Source organism: Condylura cristata, unplaced genomic scaffold (genome assembly GCF_000260355.1).
Source record: "Condylura cristata isolate star-nosed mole 26May11 unplaced genomic scaffold, ConCri1.0 scaffold00004, whole genome shotgun sequence".
Lineage (NCBI taxonomy): Eukaryota > Metazoa > Chordata > Mammalia > Eulipotyphla > Talpidae > Condylura > Condylura cristata.
Window position 1 is genome coordinate 42,357,669 of NW_004567105.1, and position 16,805 is coordinate 42,374,473.

At 55.2% G+C, this 16,805-nt stretch overlaps 1 protein-coding gene across 3 annotated transcripts; it reads right to left on the reverse strand.

Moving 5' to 3' along the window:
• Positions 1–2,507: 2,507 nt before the first annotated feature.
• ZMIZ2 (zinc finger, MIZ-type containing 2) lies at positions 2,508–15,227 on the reverse strand. 3 transcript variants are annotated; one of them, XM_012720455.1, is made up of 19 exons: positions 14,809–15,227; positions 12,291–12,415; positions 12,069–12,183; positions 11,562–11,764; positions 11,123–11,306; positions 10,606–10,860; positions 10,279–10,434; positions 9,566–9,643; positions 9,224–9,458; positions 8,443–8,587; positions 8,160–8,370; positions 7,419–7,524; positions 7,027–7,184; positions 6,306–6,373; positions 5,866–5,934; positions 5,350–5,594; positions 4,571–4,740; positions 4,236–4,475; positions 2,508–3,500 (listed from the first exon to the last, which is right to left on the reverse strand). In XM_012720455.1, the coding sequence occupies exons 2-19, from the start codon at positions 12,338–12,340 to the stop codon at positions 3,393–3,395; spliced, it is 2,796 nt and encodes a 931-aa protein (XP_012575909.1). In that variant the 5' UTR covers positions 12,341–12,415; positions 14,809–15,227; the 3' UTR covers positions 2,508–3,392. The 3 variants fall into 3 exon arrangements, with proteins under 3 accessions (XP_012575909.1, XP_004676016.1, XP_004676017.1); XM_004675959.2 differs by lacking the exon at positions 14,809–15,227 and having other exon boundaries at positions 9,224–9,392; positions 12,291–14,120; XM_004675960.2 differs by lacking the exons at positions 9,566–9,643; positions 14,809–15,227 and having other exon boundaries at positions 9,224–9,392; positions 12,291–14,120.
• Between the last annotated feature and the right edge of the window lie 1,578 nt (positions 15,228–16,805).

Here is a 16,805-nt window from a genome sequence, read left to right on the forward strand (position 1 = left end):
TCTCCCCCCAGGGAAGGCAGACACTTGGAACCGCAGAGGTGCTGGAAAGGGACTCTCTCCTGGCAGTCCATTGTCCAGCTAAAGAGCTGGATCACTGTTCCGAAGACAGAAGTTGGAGATGTGCAGATCCTGGCAGTCATTGCTATTGTGCTTGAGGGTTCTCTAACAGGGTGCTCAGCCATCCGTCCTTACAAAACAGATGACACTAAGCCAGCAAATGTTCCCTAGACACCTGCTGACTGCGGCCCTCTTCCTAGCAGAGGACAGCCGCAAGCTGAGTGCGGACACAAACAGGACTTGAGTACACTGGAAGATGATGATACCAATGGACTGGGCCAGTTGCTCCTGTCACAGTTCTCACTTGCTCTTAGATTATTTGACAAATGTTGCCAGCACTGGAATGAATCAGAACACAAAGATCTAGTCTCTGTCTCATGGAGCTTCAGTCTCATAGGGAAAAGATTTTAAAAGAATAATCTCCTTTGAGCAAGGACATTTAATCAAGTCCTAAACCTACTGTAAATCATGGGGAACACAGAGGACAAGGTGACAGAGGGCACATGACATACAAAAGATACAAGAGAAAATGACACCAGGAAGAAACAAGTAGGCGTCAGACATGGGACAATCCATAAGGTGACTTGCTTGCACTGGTCAAAAAATCATGGTAAGAATAAAGGCCTTTTTTAGACTGAAAGACTGAAGAGACCAGATGTAAAATGCCAACCTTGAGTGAATGCCCCAAATGGGTAAAAGAAGTTCTAAGTGGTATTTTGAACAGTTGGGGATATTTGAATAATGTGATGGAAATACTGTCCCTTTCCATAAATGATAATGGAAGTGTGTTTATATAGAGAATATTTTTTTTTCCAAGATGTACACTGAAGTATTTAGGAATGAAGTGTTTGCAACTGGCTTCCTAAAGTTGGCAACAACAAACGCATGTGTATAAAAACACAGATATGTAAAAGAGGGAGGGGGAATGGACTCATATAAATTGTGGTGTTCTCTTCTCTGTAGTCATCTGTAGGGCAGGTAGTAATTGTCCTATTTTCAGTTGTCTTTTCCCCTTAGTCAATCTAAGTTAAGGCTTGTTCATTGTTGCTTTTCAAAGAAACTTTTGCTCCCATTGACTCATTAACCTTTTCCTAGTCTCTGTGGGACCTAATCTTAATGACTTCCTTTTGCTAACTTTGGATTTAGTTTCTTTCTAGTTCTTTGAGGTATAGTTACACTACTAGGGAAACCACTTCTTTTTAATGTAAACATTTATAGCTCTAAGTATCCCTCTGGACAGGTCTCCTATGCATAGCAAGTTTCAATGCCTTTTTTTCATTTGCCTCAAAGTATCTGTGATTTTTTTTTCTTTGACCCTTGGGTCTCAAAAAATAGAAAAGGGGGATCCTTCCAAAGAACCTCTGACCACAGTACAGTGAAGTGGAGAAGTTACAAATAGGTGGAAATGAACCAGTTTTGTGATCTGATGTGATCAACCCTGGAGACTGCACTTGAGCACATTCAGCTGCTCTTGGATGTCGGCTTTTGTCTAAATCATGACATGTCACACAGTGAAAGCCCATTCATTATGCCTCTACTCATCCTCCAAGGCCAGAAGTCACGATCTTCACTTGCCCCAAAAATGTACCTATCCCATCACCACAGCTAAGGGCTATGGCAATTGTGTGTATTCTCTGTAATTATACAACTTGTATATATAAATCCTATTTAAAAATCTATTTGGTTTTGAGCTTTGTAAGGATGACGTTACACTGAGTCTTTGGGATGTCAGGGCTTTGGTCCCTGTCAGGCTGCTCACATTCCTGTCACCCCTGTCCCTTATCCATCCTTCTGTGGGAGGGGCTGCTGAGGAGCTTGTAGGTTTTGGCTTAGCTCCAGCTTCAGATTTCTTCATTCCACTAGGGAACACATGCTGAGGGTATGCCCATGTCCTGCCAGACCACGCTGCTCAAGACAGCAGCACCCCACCCCACCCCAGGTCCACCCTTTCACCAAGCTGACTCTATTCCAAGTCTGTGTATCCCTCCGCCCCTCCCCTCCCCCCTGGGCTGGGCTTGTGGATAAACTAGGCCCACAGCAAGGGAATGCACACTGCTGCTCCTGAGCCAGAAAAGCTGGAAACACAGGCTTCTGGAAGGGACAAGGTGACCCACACCTGAGTCCCAAAATGGGCAACTCTGAAGGCACACTTCCCTGGTCCCTTCCAGCAGGGCCCCTAAGCCTCTTTGAACTGGAAGGGGGGAGGGTGTCCTCCCAGGGACACAGAGCCTTCATTCTTGCCCCAGAGACCTCCATGAATGTAACGTGGTGGCAAATATGTCTCCTGGCCCTGGCAACAATTCACAAAATAGCTCTCTAGCTGATGCCAATTTGGAAAATTCCAGGGACAAGGAAACTCACCAAGGGGCGGGGATAGTTGGGCCTTGGCTGGGAACAGCTGCCCCTCCCAGGTCCAAGTGTGGGCGGATTGCAAAGGAGGAACTCGCCAGGCCCACCACGAGGGAGTCCTTTAATAGAGATGGGCACAGACAGGGGACACGACCCGGGCCCTGAGCCAAGGATGCGGTGGCTCCCTCCCCCACCTGGCCTGGCCCCAGAGTGAAGACGGGAGATTTTAAAAAACACAGCGGCGCTAACCGATCGCTCTCACGGAAGAGGGGAACCACCCGGGAGAGCAGCAGCCCGCTGGAAAATCGTACATGGAGCTGAGTGCAGGCCCCCACCCGGTCAGCGGCCCTCACCTCCACCCCCAGCTGGGAGCCGTCAGGAGGAAGAGAGGGTTGGTGGCCCTGCAGCTCTGGGTGTTTCTATGCCATGTACATCCTTGTGCTTTAGTGTCCCCTCTCAGCCTCTGCCTGGAGCTAGGGTGGGAAGTGACTTCCACCAACTGCCGCAGGGCTGGGCGATTTCCAGGTCAGGACAGAGCCAGCCCATTCCTTGCTGGCTCCACAGGTCCCAGAGGAATCTAAACACAAGGGTTAACGCTGACATGAAGCAGGCCAGTGGGTATAGGCAGGGGTAGAGGGTGGCAGAGGCTGCAAATGTTCGTGGAGAGGCACCACAGAGGGCAGGACATGGATGAAGTGAGCCAGGATGGGGTGATGCTGGGCACAGATCGGTGTGGATGGGGGGGCGGGGCTGGGCATCTCATCATCTGTTCTGCAGCAGCGAACTTGGTGGGGGTGAGGGCTGCTGCGAGGTCCCTCCCAACCAAGGGTTGCTTTCAGGGACCAGGAGGTGGAGGCCCGGGGCCTGGCTCCAGGCGTGCACGAATGGAGGGTTCAGGGAGGGCAGCCAGTGTCAGAGGGGTTGGGTGTGGAGGGGCAGGGCGTGGTGACATCTGTGGCTTATGCCTGCCGGGAGGGTCAACAGGATCAGTTGTTCTCAAAGAGGGAGAGCAGGTCATCATTGTTGTTGGTAGGGAGGTCGGGCGGGCCCAGGTAGGACAGCAACTCATCAGGGTTGGTCAGCTCTGGAAGCAGCTGAGGACAAAGTAAACTTATCAGGAGCTCTGGCCTCAGAGCTGAGCCCCCAAACCCAGCAGGGTTGTGAAGCAACCTCCAGCACACCCCCGGCCCACACAGGCCTGAACAGGTGAACTCGGTCTGCACGAAGGCTCCCTGCAGAAGGCTCCCTTGTGACCAGGAGTCACCTGTGACAAGCTGCCCTGAGACAACACGGGATGTGTGCAGCCCGACGTCGGTAGGTCTGCTGCTCGAGGTGCAGAGAGCACACAGGGTTGGGAGGGGACCCCGCAGGGGACAGGGCAAATGTAGGAGGCAGGCTCCTCAGTCCCTAGAGTTTTCTTCTTTGAATTGCTCTAATTTTTCTCACACTGCATGTCAGTGAGTTTTGCTTACTAGGGAGGAGGGACAGTCACCTGTCTCTTACTCACTGATTTCGGCTCACAAGCCACCTGTGAGTCAGGACAAATCAGGCCCTAAGGCCGATGTCATCAACTTCAAGCCCAGTCTTCTCAAGGGCTATGTCCGTGCCCACTGTGGTGAGCAGGTCCATAGAGCCCACAGCACAGACACAACCACCCCACGCCCGTCACATCCGACACCCACTAAGAAAAAGCAGTTCTCCCCTTGATAGAAGTTACTGAGCCATCAAGTGTTCTCCATTCTATGATGCTTGTGGATCCTGGGGACAAAGGAAAAGCGTCCCCCACCCCCAGGTCCCATGCACACCACACCTTTGGGTCTGACACTCACATCAAGGGCTGGTTCTGGGGCCTCCCCTCCACCAGACATGGGGGGCCCCATCACGCCTGCGGCAGGGTTGAAGGTTAGCTCGCTGACAGGACTGGAGCTCACTTGTCCCAAGGGCTGCCGCGATGCTTGGGGAGGATTTGGATGGTGCAGCTGGGGCCCTGGGGGGCCTCCAAGGTTAGGAGCGTGCAGCCCTGGCAGCCCAGCATTGTGGGCTGGGTCCAGGTGACCCGAAGGTGCCATCTGGTAAAGGAGAGAAGAACTTCGTAAAATAGCCCAGGGAGTCCCTGGGGTGGGGGTAGGGGGTAGGGGAGGCTTCCCGTTGGTTCGGCACTGACCTGACCAGGAATACAGGGGGCAGACTTCTCTGGTGTCAGAAGGCTGCTAGGAATGTCGGACTGGTAGGAGATGGGGGGTGGTCCAGAGGTAAATTCAGGAAGGGTCGGGGTGCTGGGTGTGGTGGGCAGGAAGGAGTCAGGGAAGGTTCCAGGTCCTAAGAAGCTGGAACCTGAGAGAGGAGAGCCAGGTCTGGGGTGAGGCTGGCAGGGTTCAAGGTGGCAGAGAAGCCAAGAAGGCAGGCTGTCGGTGGCATGGACACAACTCGCAGTGCTCACCCACAGGTAACAGGAGCTCTGGCCTCAGACCCACAAGGGTCTGCATCAGTTTTCACAGATGTCGGTATTCGGAAAAGGGTACTTCTCGTTGCTGCCAGGGGAACTGGCCTCGCAACATTGCTAGGAGGTCTGGAGGGGACAGGAACGGGACCGGCCACGCCCAAATACCCACAACATTCAGGGTGGGTGACGGGCCCAATCCATGGGAGCGTAACACAGACAGGCCCTATTCCAAAAAGCTGGGGAGGGTGAGCACAGCCAGAGACGTGGCCCTGCTGCCATTGCCACTGGCACAGCTGAGCCTGGGCCTCCACTGCCATGTCCCCAGTCTGCCACTTGGTCCCAAGGCTGGGTGGGAGTCCAGGGCAGGCGCCACTCAGCGCATGTTGGCGGATGCGTTAAAGAGTGGGGCTCGCACAGGGTCACTTTCACAGCTAGGAGAGTGTTTTGGAGAGGACAGGTCATTTGCCATGACACTTCTAGGTTGGGTCTGCTGTACTCACCCTGACTGGGGTAGTCGCCGGGGGCTGGGGTAGAGGGGGGCTGCAGGGGGGCGAAGGGGGTGACCCCAGGGCCCAGGGCAGCTATCATCTCCATCACGCTGGGCATGAGCACGTGTGCGGGGCTCACAGTGCGGCAGCGCTTCAGCACCGGCCCGTCCGGCTCCTCCTTGACGTGCAAGTCGGGCTTTACGGGTACCGGCCTCCAGCTGCATGTGGGGTCGATGGTGATCTCCTCGTAGTCCGAGCTGGGTGGGGACGCAAGGGGGCTGGTCACCACCTGCCCTGCTGCCTCTCCTGGCCCTCGTGCAGCTGACAGGCAGACCCCCCTCCCACTCCAAAGGTCTGGGCCGCCCAATACTGCATGTGCCCCATGGGATGCCAGCCGGCACATGAAGTCCACTGTAGGCTGGAACTGAGGCAGCTCGGTGGTGGGTGAGCTGGGAGCATTTCCTCAGCTAGCCTGGGGCTTCCCTCTGTTGACCATGGATACTGGAGTGGCAGGGAAAGGAAACTTACTTCTGAATATAAATTAGGATGCCCAGCATGTACTGGTCCACCTCCAGACCCTCCAGCAGAGCTGTCTTGCTGTAGAAAAAAATAAAGGAGACATGGCTCAGAGGCTTCCCCAAGTCTGGGCACAGACGCTCTTATTCTCAGTTCCATCACCCAGCATGATGCTGCCAGTGCCGGGTAACCCATCTCAAAGTGCCCCGTGTGAGGTGCTGTGTAAGGTGACTCTGTGCCAGGTGAATGCGGTCACCCTACACCTGGTGATCCTACAGGAGGTGAATATACAAGGTGACCTGTGAGAGGTTTTGACCCTGAGTCACACTGTCTTAGTTTGTGCTGAGACCCCCCTCCCCCAATACCTGGCTTGGGTATTTCTTGTGGTGTTGCAAGGACATGACAGTGTCACCTGCTCCAGCACACACCATGAGGAGCAAACAGACACTCACTTGCACACTGGGCACCTCCAGGTCCCTCGCTCACAGTTGAGCTGTAGGTACGACTCCAGGTCAAAACACTGCAGAGAGATGGGGGAGATACCTTTCCTCAGGCTGGGCAAAAAAATGGGAGCATTGTGCACAGTCTGACTTCATCCTGCAATCCAGTCATGCGGTTTCAGGAACACCAGACTTACTTACTTACTATGTGAGCGTGTATCACATGCAAGTGGGTCTGTATCGGATTGTCAGTGCAGGATCACTCTAGCGGACAGAGGTTGGGGGCAGGCTACACAATGCCTGGCAGGAATGCTACTTGGCCAAAGCAGGAATTGGGCAGCTATGTCTCCAGGACAGTGTTGAAAGAAAAAAGCAGGGTGGGGAGCAGGGCACAGTGTAGAGCAGTAACTACTTGGGGAACCAAAAAAGGTGCAGGAGTGAGCACGTGCTGGCCCGGGGCAGCGTTTCTGCCAACATGCCAGTGTCACTCCCCGGGGCGCGGCTGGAAGAAGATGGCGTTGTGCCTCCTCCACGCCTCAAACCACAGAGCCCGTGAAAGCAGTCACATGGGACTATATTGAGAAAAAACAAAAGTCCAGTCTGCGGGGAAGGAGCAGGGAGCCAGTCACCTGCCCACTGGTAGGTCTGTTTTGCCAATTCTCAGCCAAGGTCCACATCTGCTCAAAACAGTGCAGAGACACAAGCTCAGGCAAAGCGCTGCAGGGTCACCCACCTGTATGTGGCGGCAGTCATGGCCACGAGCGGGAAGCTGGATCCTGCGGAAGGTGATGGGGCACTTCAGGGACACCTTGATGGCTGTCTGCTCTACCCCATCCTCTCCGTTGGGTCCGGGGGTGCCAGGGATGGTGCCGCTGCTGAAGTTCCGCTTTACTGGTGTCAACAGGGAAAAGGGCCACCAACCAGGGACCCAGTCACTGGTGGCTCCACAGCCCAAGGGGCAATCTGGGCTGATCACTGCTCCTCCTCCCCCCCAAGACCTCGCCCAGGCTCTTGCCCCAGAGGTGACGGCCTTATGTGTGACACAAGATGGGCCACCTGGAGCAGCGGCCCCAGCAGAGGCACAGGCTGGCTGCCCAGTGGCCAGGGAACGCAAGGGCTACTCACTCTTGGTGATGCAGTGCTCGGCGGGCAGGAGCCGCTTCTTGAGGAGGCCCTGCAGCACGGAGCGGACAGAGGGCCGATGCACCAGCTGCAGCACGAAGAGGTGGGACTGCAAGGGGAGGGCTCAGTCAGGGGAATACAGGCCACACCAGATGCACTGCTAGGCAGCAGGGCCTGTCGCTCCCAGCAAGGCGCGCTGGCGGCGTGCCTGGCGGACGCCCCTGGAAGCACAGGCTGGCCGCGCCCATGCTAGCGCTTCTGTGTAAAACTTCGTGCCCATATTGTATCTGTCATTCAACTGCTGTCCTTTGCTTCTCCATCAAAACACAAATATCTGAGATCCCTCTGCTTGCATCCTGCTTACAGCACACAACATTGTGTACATTTTGACTGAGTTCAGATGTCTCAAGTCCACAGAGCATGGCTGGGGTTGCACCATCTTAGCTCCCTCACACCCAGGCTGATCAAGCTGCTTATCCAAAACATTTTCTCTTGCAGCCCAAGCCCTGCCGGAATTCTGCTGACTCCTAACAAGGATTCGGGGTCAGCTGGGGACTCCTGAGCTTCCTCCGGGAATGACACAGGGCTGGTTTAGTCTCTTATGTAATTAACGTGAGCATCTGACCGAATTACACTGGAAAGCAGCTGTTTGACTGCATCCCTCTCCTGAAAGGGCCGGAGTGAACGGAAACCACCAGCTGAGCAGGTGGAGACCCGATGCCTGACCGTACAGAGGGCACTCACGCAGCAGCAGGCCGTGACGGTGATCTGGATGGTGTTGCGGCCCGGCTGGCACACGTGCTTCAGGTACAGGGGCTTGTGGGAGGTCTTGTTGTCGCCACGTTCGATGGTGAGCGGGGTGGCGTTGACGCTGACCTGCACCGAGGCCGGCCAGTTGGTGTTCATCTGCCGGTCCTCATGGTGGTAGCATTTGAACTGCAGCTCCAGGTCAGGCCTATGTGGGGAGGAGGTACACTGAGAAAGGGGGGGTGGCGCCAGGGGCCGGTGGCAGGATGGGAGTGCGCACCTCAGCATCAGGGTCTTGTAGACGGAGTCTCGGAGCTGGAAGGCATGGTTGCTCACAGCCAGGTTGTGCTGCAGACGGAAGGGCTCCAGGACCACCCCATCACGCACAGGGAAGGTCAGTCGTAGCTCGTCGCAGGGGCCGCTGCCTGGGAGCAGGCCATACGAGGTGAGCTGGCTACTCGTGCCAGAGCCACTTGCATGAGGACGCCCCAGGCCAGGCTGCCTGCCCCTCCCCCGTGGCAGGGACTGTGGCACAAGGGGTGCTTGGCCCCTTCAAACACTGCTGGGCAGCCATGAGCCAAGTCATGGGGCTGAGGTTTGGGGAGCATCTCTTAGGGACCCTAGGTTCAGTGTCCCCTCCAACAGTAACCGCAACTTTGTGTCCCACTGTTGAGTCCTGTCCCACTTGCCCAGCTCTGTCTCTAAGTTCTGACCAGACACTAAGCCCCCAACCCAGAGAGAAGCACTTCCGGTCAGAGGGGCTGGAGGCTGAGTGGACCACTCGCCAGCTCTCTCACAGTTGGCTCAGGACACCAGCCTCTACCTCGCGCTTCCCCTGAAATGAGAGGTGCTTGACCAGGAGTGGAGTCCAGGGGGCTCATACATCTCCTGAAACTATATTGTATGTGCAGAGGCATTTGTCCACAGTCTTGAGTGAGTGTGCAAACTGGTCCCATGAGTAGAAAGTAAAGGTGAAAGCCCTTGCCCCTCAGGCTCCCCTCAGGTGCGACTCTCTGGGATCTGACCCCCACCTGCCTATCTTGAGAGCAGACGACACTCACCGGGGGGTGACGGGTGCAAGGAGCTCGCACTGGGCTTGAGGTCAGGCAGGAAGGGAGACTTGACTTCCTGGCTGGTGGACATGTAGGGGACGCTGCTGCTGGGGGTCATGGGCGGCGTGGGGCTCCCCGGCAGTGGGGAGCTGGGGTAGCCAGGGATGGAACGGGTGGGCTGTAGGGTCGAGCACACAGTCAAGGCAGAATGGTGGGGGGGTGGAGTTTGTCTGTGGAGCACCCACTGGGAAAGGTCAGACAGAGATGGGTGGAGGCAGCCCCAGGAGGGTCTACCTGGGTGCCCTCTCTCCACACACCCACCCGACGAGCCTCCCTCCCCACTGCCCGTACCCCACTCAGGCCAGGCTGGCTGTAGCCGATGCTCCCCCCGTTGAAGTTGGCGCCCTGCCCGTTGAACTGCTCTGCAGGCTGCGGGAGACAAAACTGCATGTGCTGGGGGCTCTGCTCGGCCCAGCCAAGCTCCAGACTTGACCCAGAGGGGAGGGCTGGGCAGGGAGCCCCTCCCCCCAAACACATGGGTGTGGCCTTTATTTTCCTCTTTCTACATTTTCTGGGTTATCCAAATAATCTATAGGGCGCGTGAACTGATCCCAGAATTCAAAAAAGTGCTACTACAGAGGTGATATCACACCCCAGAAGGGCTTGCAGGGAAGCAACAGAGAGGCTAAAAGACCTCAGGTGTACCCCCTGCCACCAGGCTTCCGGTAAGGTGCACTGTCCCCCGACCCCCTCCGCCCCAGGTGACCCTGATGGGTCTGTCCCCTAGCCGGGCTTTTTTGCAGAAGGAATGGGGCTACTTTCTCATAAAGGACATTTGAGTGGCTGGGTGCCTGCACCCTGCACTGATGCCCACTGAAATCTAGGACCCCTTTCAGAACCAACTACCCTACCCTTCCTGGGGCTGCTGCTGCACTGGTCAGGCCCATGAACGCCTGGCTGCTTGTCTACCCTTAGCACACACAGGCCGCTCCCTAGCATCCCAGACTGCCTTGGGGTCTGTCTGTGTACACGGCCCCAGGCACAGAGCCCAGAAGGTGCCCTACCTTGTAGTGTAGTCCTGCAGGGTTGGAGGCGGACAGGGACTGGCCCACGGCCTGCTGGAGGGGCAGTCTGTGACCAGGGTAGGAGGAAGGGGCCGGGGGCTGCCCGGGGCCAGGAGCATACTGGCCTCCTGGCAGGTACTGCTGCCCTGGATACACCTGAAAGAGGAAAACAGCAAACTTCCAGGGGAAGGAACAGGTGGCTCTAGGGGCAGCAGCAGTGCCCCTTTGCTGGGCATGGTCAGTTCCTCTTGCAACCAGATGTCCCCCTCACAGTGGCTGGAGATAGTGCTCAGGGTTAGGGGAGGTCCCACTGGCCCTGACACTCACCTCACTGGAATAGGCTCTCTTGACCCCCTGTCGGGGTAATGGCTGGGCCTGGGGAGCCCCAGGGTACCCATGCTGGGGCAGGCGCTGTCCTGCATACAGGGGTGCCATGCCTGCTGCCCGGGTGGCGGTCATGCCCATGGGGTTCATGCCAGAGGAGCCCATCAGCCCTCCTACGCTGGTAGGGTTCATGCTGCTAGGTCCACGGGGTCCTCCATGCTGCAGGAACTGGCTGTTAAAAGACTGTCCAGCCCCCATCTGGGAAGAGAAGAGAGGAGTCACGTAGGTCCTAGCCGCTGCTCGGGTGCCGGCTGTGCCTACCTGTCCCTCTCAAGTCAACCGCACCCCAGCCCCTAGACCCTTTTCCCGTAGGTCCTCACTCCTTCCCCACCCTCCCCCTTTTCACTGTCTCCTCTTTAGCAGGCCAAGAACCTCCTACAGACATTCTGCATCCTCAGACCCAAGCTGCCCGCTGGCCCTGACTTCCAGACCGCCAGAATGGAGAAGCTGCGGGCCTCACCGCTCCGTACTGGCTCAGCTCCTGGCTCTGCTTCTCCTGCAGGGCAGCCACTGTGGCCGTGGCAGTGGCAGTGGCTGTGGCAGCAGCAGCAGCCACAGCAGCAGCTGCCGCTGCTTGAGTAAAATCAGTGGAAGGTCGTGTGGCATGCGAGGGGAGGCCGAGGCCTCCTGGGCCCCCCGCATACCTGCAAGAGAAACAGATGGCTTGGCTCAGAAACTCCTCTGCCGATCACCCAAAGGCCAGGCCGACGCTAAAGGGGGAGGAGATGACACAGCTCCTACAGAGCCCCATTCTTTCCCATACACTCCTTTAGTCATTCTGGCAGCCAGTGATACAATCTGCAAGTCAGTATCACACCGTTGCCAGGTGCCTGCCATGGTGGAAGCATGACCCCTGCAGGATTCCTGGCACAATGGCCGGGTAAGGCGCTCCTGCTTACCCAGTGGTGAAGCTGGGGCCCCCAGGGTAGCCCCCACGGCCGTACACCCCTTGCTGCACGTAGCCCTTGGTAGTGCCACCTTCACCAAATGCCTGCTGTCCAAGGCACTGTGGAGAGTTCAGGGTGGAGTTGCCACCTGCCATGCCAGGCATTATGGAGGTGCTGGGGGGGCTCCCTGCAGGGCCCATGGGGTTCCCCAAAACCTACAAGGAAGCGAGAATCACCAAAAGGAATCATCCAAACAATTTCAAGCAGTGGCTTTAAAGTACTGGGAAGAGAGGCCTGCTCGGTGAAAAGGGGGGTGACAGAAGGGAGGGGGAGGGGGAAGAGAATGAGGAGGGGAGTTAAGACATGTGTTGTGGGATGCAGCTGTCACAGCTGGGTCTGTGGAGGGCAGGTGAAGACAGGAGGCAAACCCATGACAAGCATGGAAGGAGAATCGATGTCCAAAGATGGGGGGCTCAAGAAGCTCTGACGCCTCGAGGGTGGGGCCAGGCACGGACTCACCTGGCTCTGGGCTGCGTTGCCGACTCCCCACACGGTTGTGACCACGGACAGCGATCCTGCTGGCTGAGTGGCACTTTGTTGCCAAGGCACTGCCTCATAAGCGAATGGACCATCACTGGGAGGGGAGAGGCTGGTGAGCTCCCATGGAAGGTGGGAATCAGGAGACCTCAGGCACCCACATCCCTGGGACCTAAAGGCGAGGCAGCAGGAACCCCAACTCACCTGTGTGGTGCGGGGGGCAGGGCAGGTTTCATGGGATTCATGGGGTTCATTGGCTTTGAAGTAGCCTAAAGCCCAGGTTGGTGGGTAGCAGGAAGTGGTCTCACTGCTGCTTCTGTGGGGCTTAGCTGTTCTGGCAGTCAGGACAAGAGGAAAGGATGTCAGTGGAGATACAGCCGTGGACAGGGTGGAAGGAGCACGAGGCCCTGATTCCTTGGCTCCAGCTGATGAAGACAGGACAGCCATCCCTGGGACCATCCCGCCGCCCACCCAGGCAAACCTCTGCCCTTTCGCCCACGCAAGCCCAACCTGGAAACTAGCAGTAGCCCTTTCAGGCCCAGGCTTCCTGGGATGGATCTGGGAGCAAGTTTTTGGATCCCAAATACCTTCTATACCCCTCCTCCCAAAGGTCTGGATACCCTAAAGCCAGAGGAAACTGAGGAACCACCTGGAAAAGGCCCACGGTGGAGGAGAGGACGAGACAAGACAAAGGAGCTTGGAGGTCCAGAAGGGGAGCCAGCACTGACCCGCTTACCCAGAGGCTAGGGCCAGCTAGTCAGCCACCTCCCCCTGGCCTGGGGGAGGAATGTGCAGTATGTCTGCTGGAGCAGGGTGTGGGCCCCTCCCACCGGGCCCCTCCTCACAGCAGCATGTACTCACTTTTGGATGTGGGGCCAAAGGGACTGCCTGAGACTGTTGGGGGCACAGGGGCCAGCAGGCAGATCTGACCCCCACAGTGAGTTCCTAACGGGGCAGGAACACACTGTGATACAGGCAGAAGGTTGGCAGCCACCTAAGGACACAGCAAGGGGCCAAAGGGGGCTCAGCAGCAGTGGCCAGTGGCCTCTTCCTGCTGCAGACTCCTCCCATTTGGTATTTTAGAAAAAGGATGAAGGGGGGGGCTGCCATTCCTCCAGGCTGCCAATGCCCTGACACCCCTACCAGACGGGCTCTGATGTCTCCAAGGCCACCGTCCAGCCCAGCCAGGAGGTGCCCAGGTATAGTTCCCAGGGGGCCTCGTGAGGAGGCCCAGGCAGAGAGGCTGGGCCCTGCCTTCTTCAGGCTTGCTCCAACGGGCACGCTAATCTATGGGGTTCAACCCTACCTCAGGCGCCCACAGTGCCTATGTACTGAAAGGGATGGTGGCCCAGTACCAATCAACTCTACGGTTATCATTCCTGACAAACTTCAGACACCATAGCTGACAAAGACCATCGTCATGCCCTCAGCAAATCCAAGGGGGGTGAGGAGTTCCACACTCAGGCCCAGAGCAGGGGAGTCCAGTGGGGCTGCCACTTAGACCACTGGCCTCCACGGGCAGGTCTGCCTGTGCGCGCGGACCTCACTGGCCTATCCCACTGTGGAGCACTGACAGAGAAAAGTCCCAGCATCGAAACAGAGCCTGGGCTAGAAGGGCGGTGCCCCATCTGGTAAGAGGAAGAGGACCCAGTTGGCTGGGTCCCACTTACATGTGGCTCAACCCTCACCTCCTCCCTCTAGGTTCCTCTCTTTCTGCTCCCATGAGCAGGCCTGGGAGCCAGGACCACCCAGTGGGCAAGGGAAGGCTATGGTCCCCAGTCTCCACTAACTGATTCAGGATGGCGACACTGGGAGCCATACGGGAGCCTGTGACAGCCAGAGACTCCGCCCCAGGCCTGCTGAGAGGGGCCTGGAACAACAATCAGGGTTCTGTGGATTTGCAATGGATATGTAATTCCCACTGTAGTGTGGTAGAGGGTCACTGGTACCAGCAGGGGAACAGATGAGAGGACCTGAAACAGACACATGCAAATACACACAGCTGATTTCTGACAAAATCTATGCAACGATGAGCATCTTCAACTAATGCAGGGGCAACTGGAAACCCAAAGGCACAAAAGACCCAAATCTCATCGTATGGAAGTTAACAGGAATAGGGTCAGACATTTAAATGTACAAAAGTAGGAAAAGGATAGAGCTCTTAGATTTGACACCAAACACATGATCCATGAAAGCAAAAATTGAACATTTTGCTCTGAGAGACAGTATTAAGAAGATGAAAAAAAAAAAAAAAAGACAAGCTATGGATTGGGAGAAATTCTACAGACTACAAATCAAGCAAGGGACTAACATTTACAAAATGTAAAAAGTTCTCAAAATTTTAAGTGAAAATTTTCAAATTAGAAAACGGGCAAATGACATGAAAAAACACCTCACTGAAGAGAATATACAGATGACAAGTAAGCACAGTGACAACATTCCACATCACTGACCATCAGGGATATGCAAATTAAAACCACAATGCGACATCACCTATCGGAAAGGCTCAAATGAAAAATAAAGACGCCACTGACTGCTGGCGAGGAGAAAGGCTCTCTCACACTGTTGGTGGGACTGTGAAATGGTAGAGCCACTCTGGAAAACAGTCTGGCAGTTCCTTGTAAAACTAAGCATGCAGCTATCATATAACCCAGCGACTGCACATTTATCTCAGAGAAATGTAAACTTTTGTTCATATAAAAATCTGTACATAAATGCTTACAGCAGCTTTACTCCTAATAGGCAAAGAATGGAAACCCAGATGACTTTCACTGGCGAAGAAGGAATCAACTGTGCTCCGTCCACGGCCTGAAGGCATACAAAGAACCAAGGATACAGGCACCAACCTGTAGGCCTCTCCAAAGAATTATGCTGCATGGAAAGAGTGCCCAAGAATTACACACTGAATTATTACCATTATGTAACATTCTTGAAATGGTGAAAATAGAGACATGGAGAAGACAGTAGTGGTAGCCGGGGGGTTAAACTCAGGAAAGGGAGGCGAGTGTGAATGGAAGAAAGCAGGACGGGCCTGCGCCTCTATGCCTCAATGCAATATTCTGGAGTGATGCTGTATTCGCAAGATGTTACCACGAGGGAAATGGGTAGAAGATACCATTAGGCTTTCCTTGTTTTCTTACAACTACACACAAATCTGTAATTATCTCAAAATTAAAAATTATTTAAAAAAGAACCAAGGCTCTCCCTGGTGGTACAATGGGTTAAAGCGCAGCACCCTGAAGCTCCCTGCAGTTCACCAAAAGTTCGACCCCACCCCACAGGGGAGGTGACCCACATGGCATAACAGATCTCTCCTGATCCTGAGCAATCTGCCTGTTCTGCTTCCTGCTCTGCTTCTGGTGAATCCTCTCACCACCCCTGCACCTCTGGCTTGTATGCCAGTTCTGTATGCATAATAAATAAAACCTTTAAAAAACCACCAACCAACCAACCAACCAACCAACCATCCCACTCTCTCTCCAGAGATGACTGTGGCAATTCTTTCCCACCCCAGAGGTTGGGTTGGTTAGGTCCACTTCATTGTCCCAGAAGCAAAGGGCTGGAAAGGCAGGAGTCCAAGGTCGGAGTTCATGGCAGGTGCTATTCTTTTCAGAACTGCCTTTTCTCCAACTCCAGCAGCACACTGATGGGGTAAGACTGTTCAGACCCTAAGCCAGAAGAACCTGCATTTCTAAGAAGGTGGCAGGTGATGCTACTGGGATGGTGATGCTGGATTTTGAGCACTCCAGAGCAGGGAGGAAGGAAACAGGGCAGGTGTCGGGTTGGGGCCTACTGTGGAAGTTGCTCCGAGGCCCAGGGCCACCTCCTGTATCACATGGGTCTGGGGAATTCCACCCCCTTATGCCTCTGCCAAGGATGAGACCACAAACATTTCTAGTTCCCTCTGAGCTTACTGCAAGGGGGAGGTGACTTCCTGCACAGTTCCTGAACTTGGGTTTGCTCTCCTCCCTGGGGACAAGTATCTCTGAGATGAACCACACTCTTGAGGCCAGGTATCTCATGGTTTTCTGCTTCTGACAAGGGAGAAGTGTCTTATGAGTGCAGACTCCTACCTCAGGTCTTGAGGTGTGTAGGGCCTGTGTTGTCCCACTGGCCAGGAGGGTCTCCCAGTACACCCAATCCAGCTAGAAGCCAGACCCTTAGAATAGCTACTCTGGTGCAAGGTGAGTCTAGAAAGCCACATGGCTTTCTTGGTGTCAGGATTATATTGTCTTCCAGAAAAACAAACAAAAAAAGCTATAGAGATAGCTCACTACCTAGACACCTCCTCCTTGGAACCTCAAAGCTGCTGCTCTTTGAATCTCCTTGTCCACCAAAGGCAGGCAACACCACTGTGAGGCAATGCTCTTCAACCCACCTGGCCAGTAACCCAAGAAAAGCATACACACCACAAGCCACGTGACCCCAGAAAGGCAGCCCAGGCTCCATGGTCACAGAGCACCTCTGGCAACAGCAGAGAGTCTGTGGGTCCAGAGACAGGCCCAACCAGAGAGCAGATGAAGTCAGATGGTCTCAGAGAACAGAGGAACGATGGCTCAAGTAGGGCAGGAATCAGTACTCAGAGCCAAAAGGAGACACATGATGGGCCCATGTGCTGAGGTGGCTAGAAGTCCAGCTCCCTCTACCTATGAGACCACAATACTGATTAGCTTAAGTGCTACTGCTCATCCAAAAAGCCCAGGAATGAGCACTTACAAT

Bases quoted from the DNA above. Each gene is read 5' to 3' on its own strand.
- ZMIZ2 (XM_012720455.1), bottom strand. From the start codon at position 12,340: ATGAACCCCATGAATCCCATGAAACCTGCCCTGCCCCCCGCACCACAC. The intron at 11,307-11,561 runs GTAAGCAGGAGC...TTTCTCTTGCAG, and splicing joins GGCCCCAGCTTCACCACTGG to GTATGCGGGGGGCCCAGGAG. The intron at 5,935-6,305 runs GTGAGTGTCTGT...TTTTTTCTACAG, and splicing joins TGGAGGTGCCCAGTGTGCAA to CAAGACAGCTCTGCTGGAGG.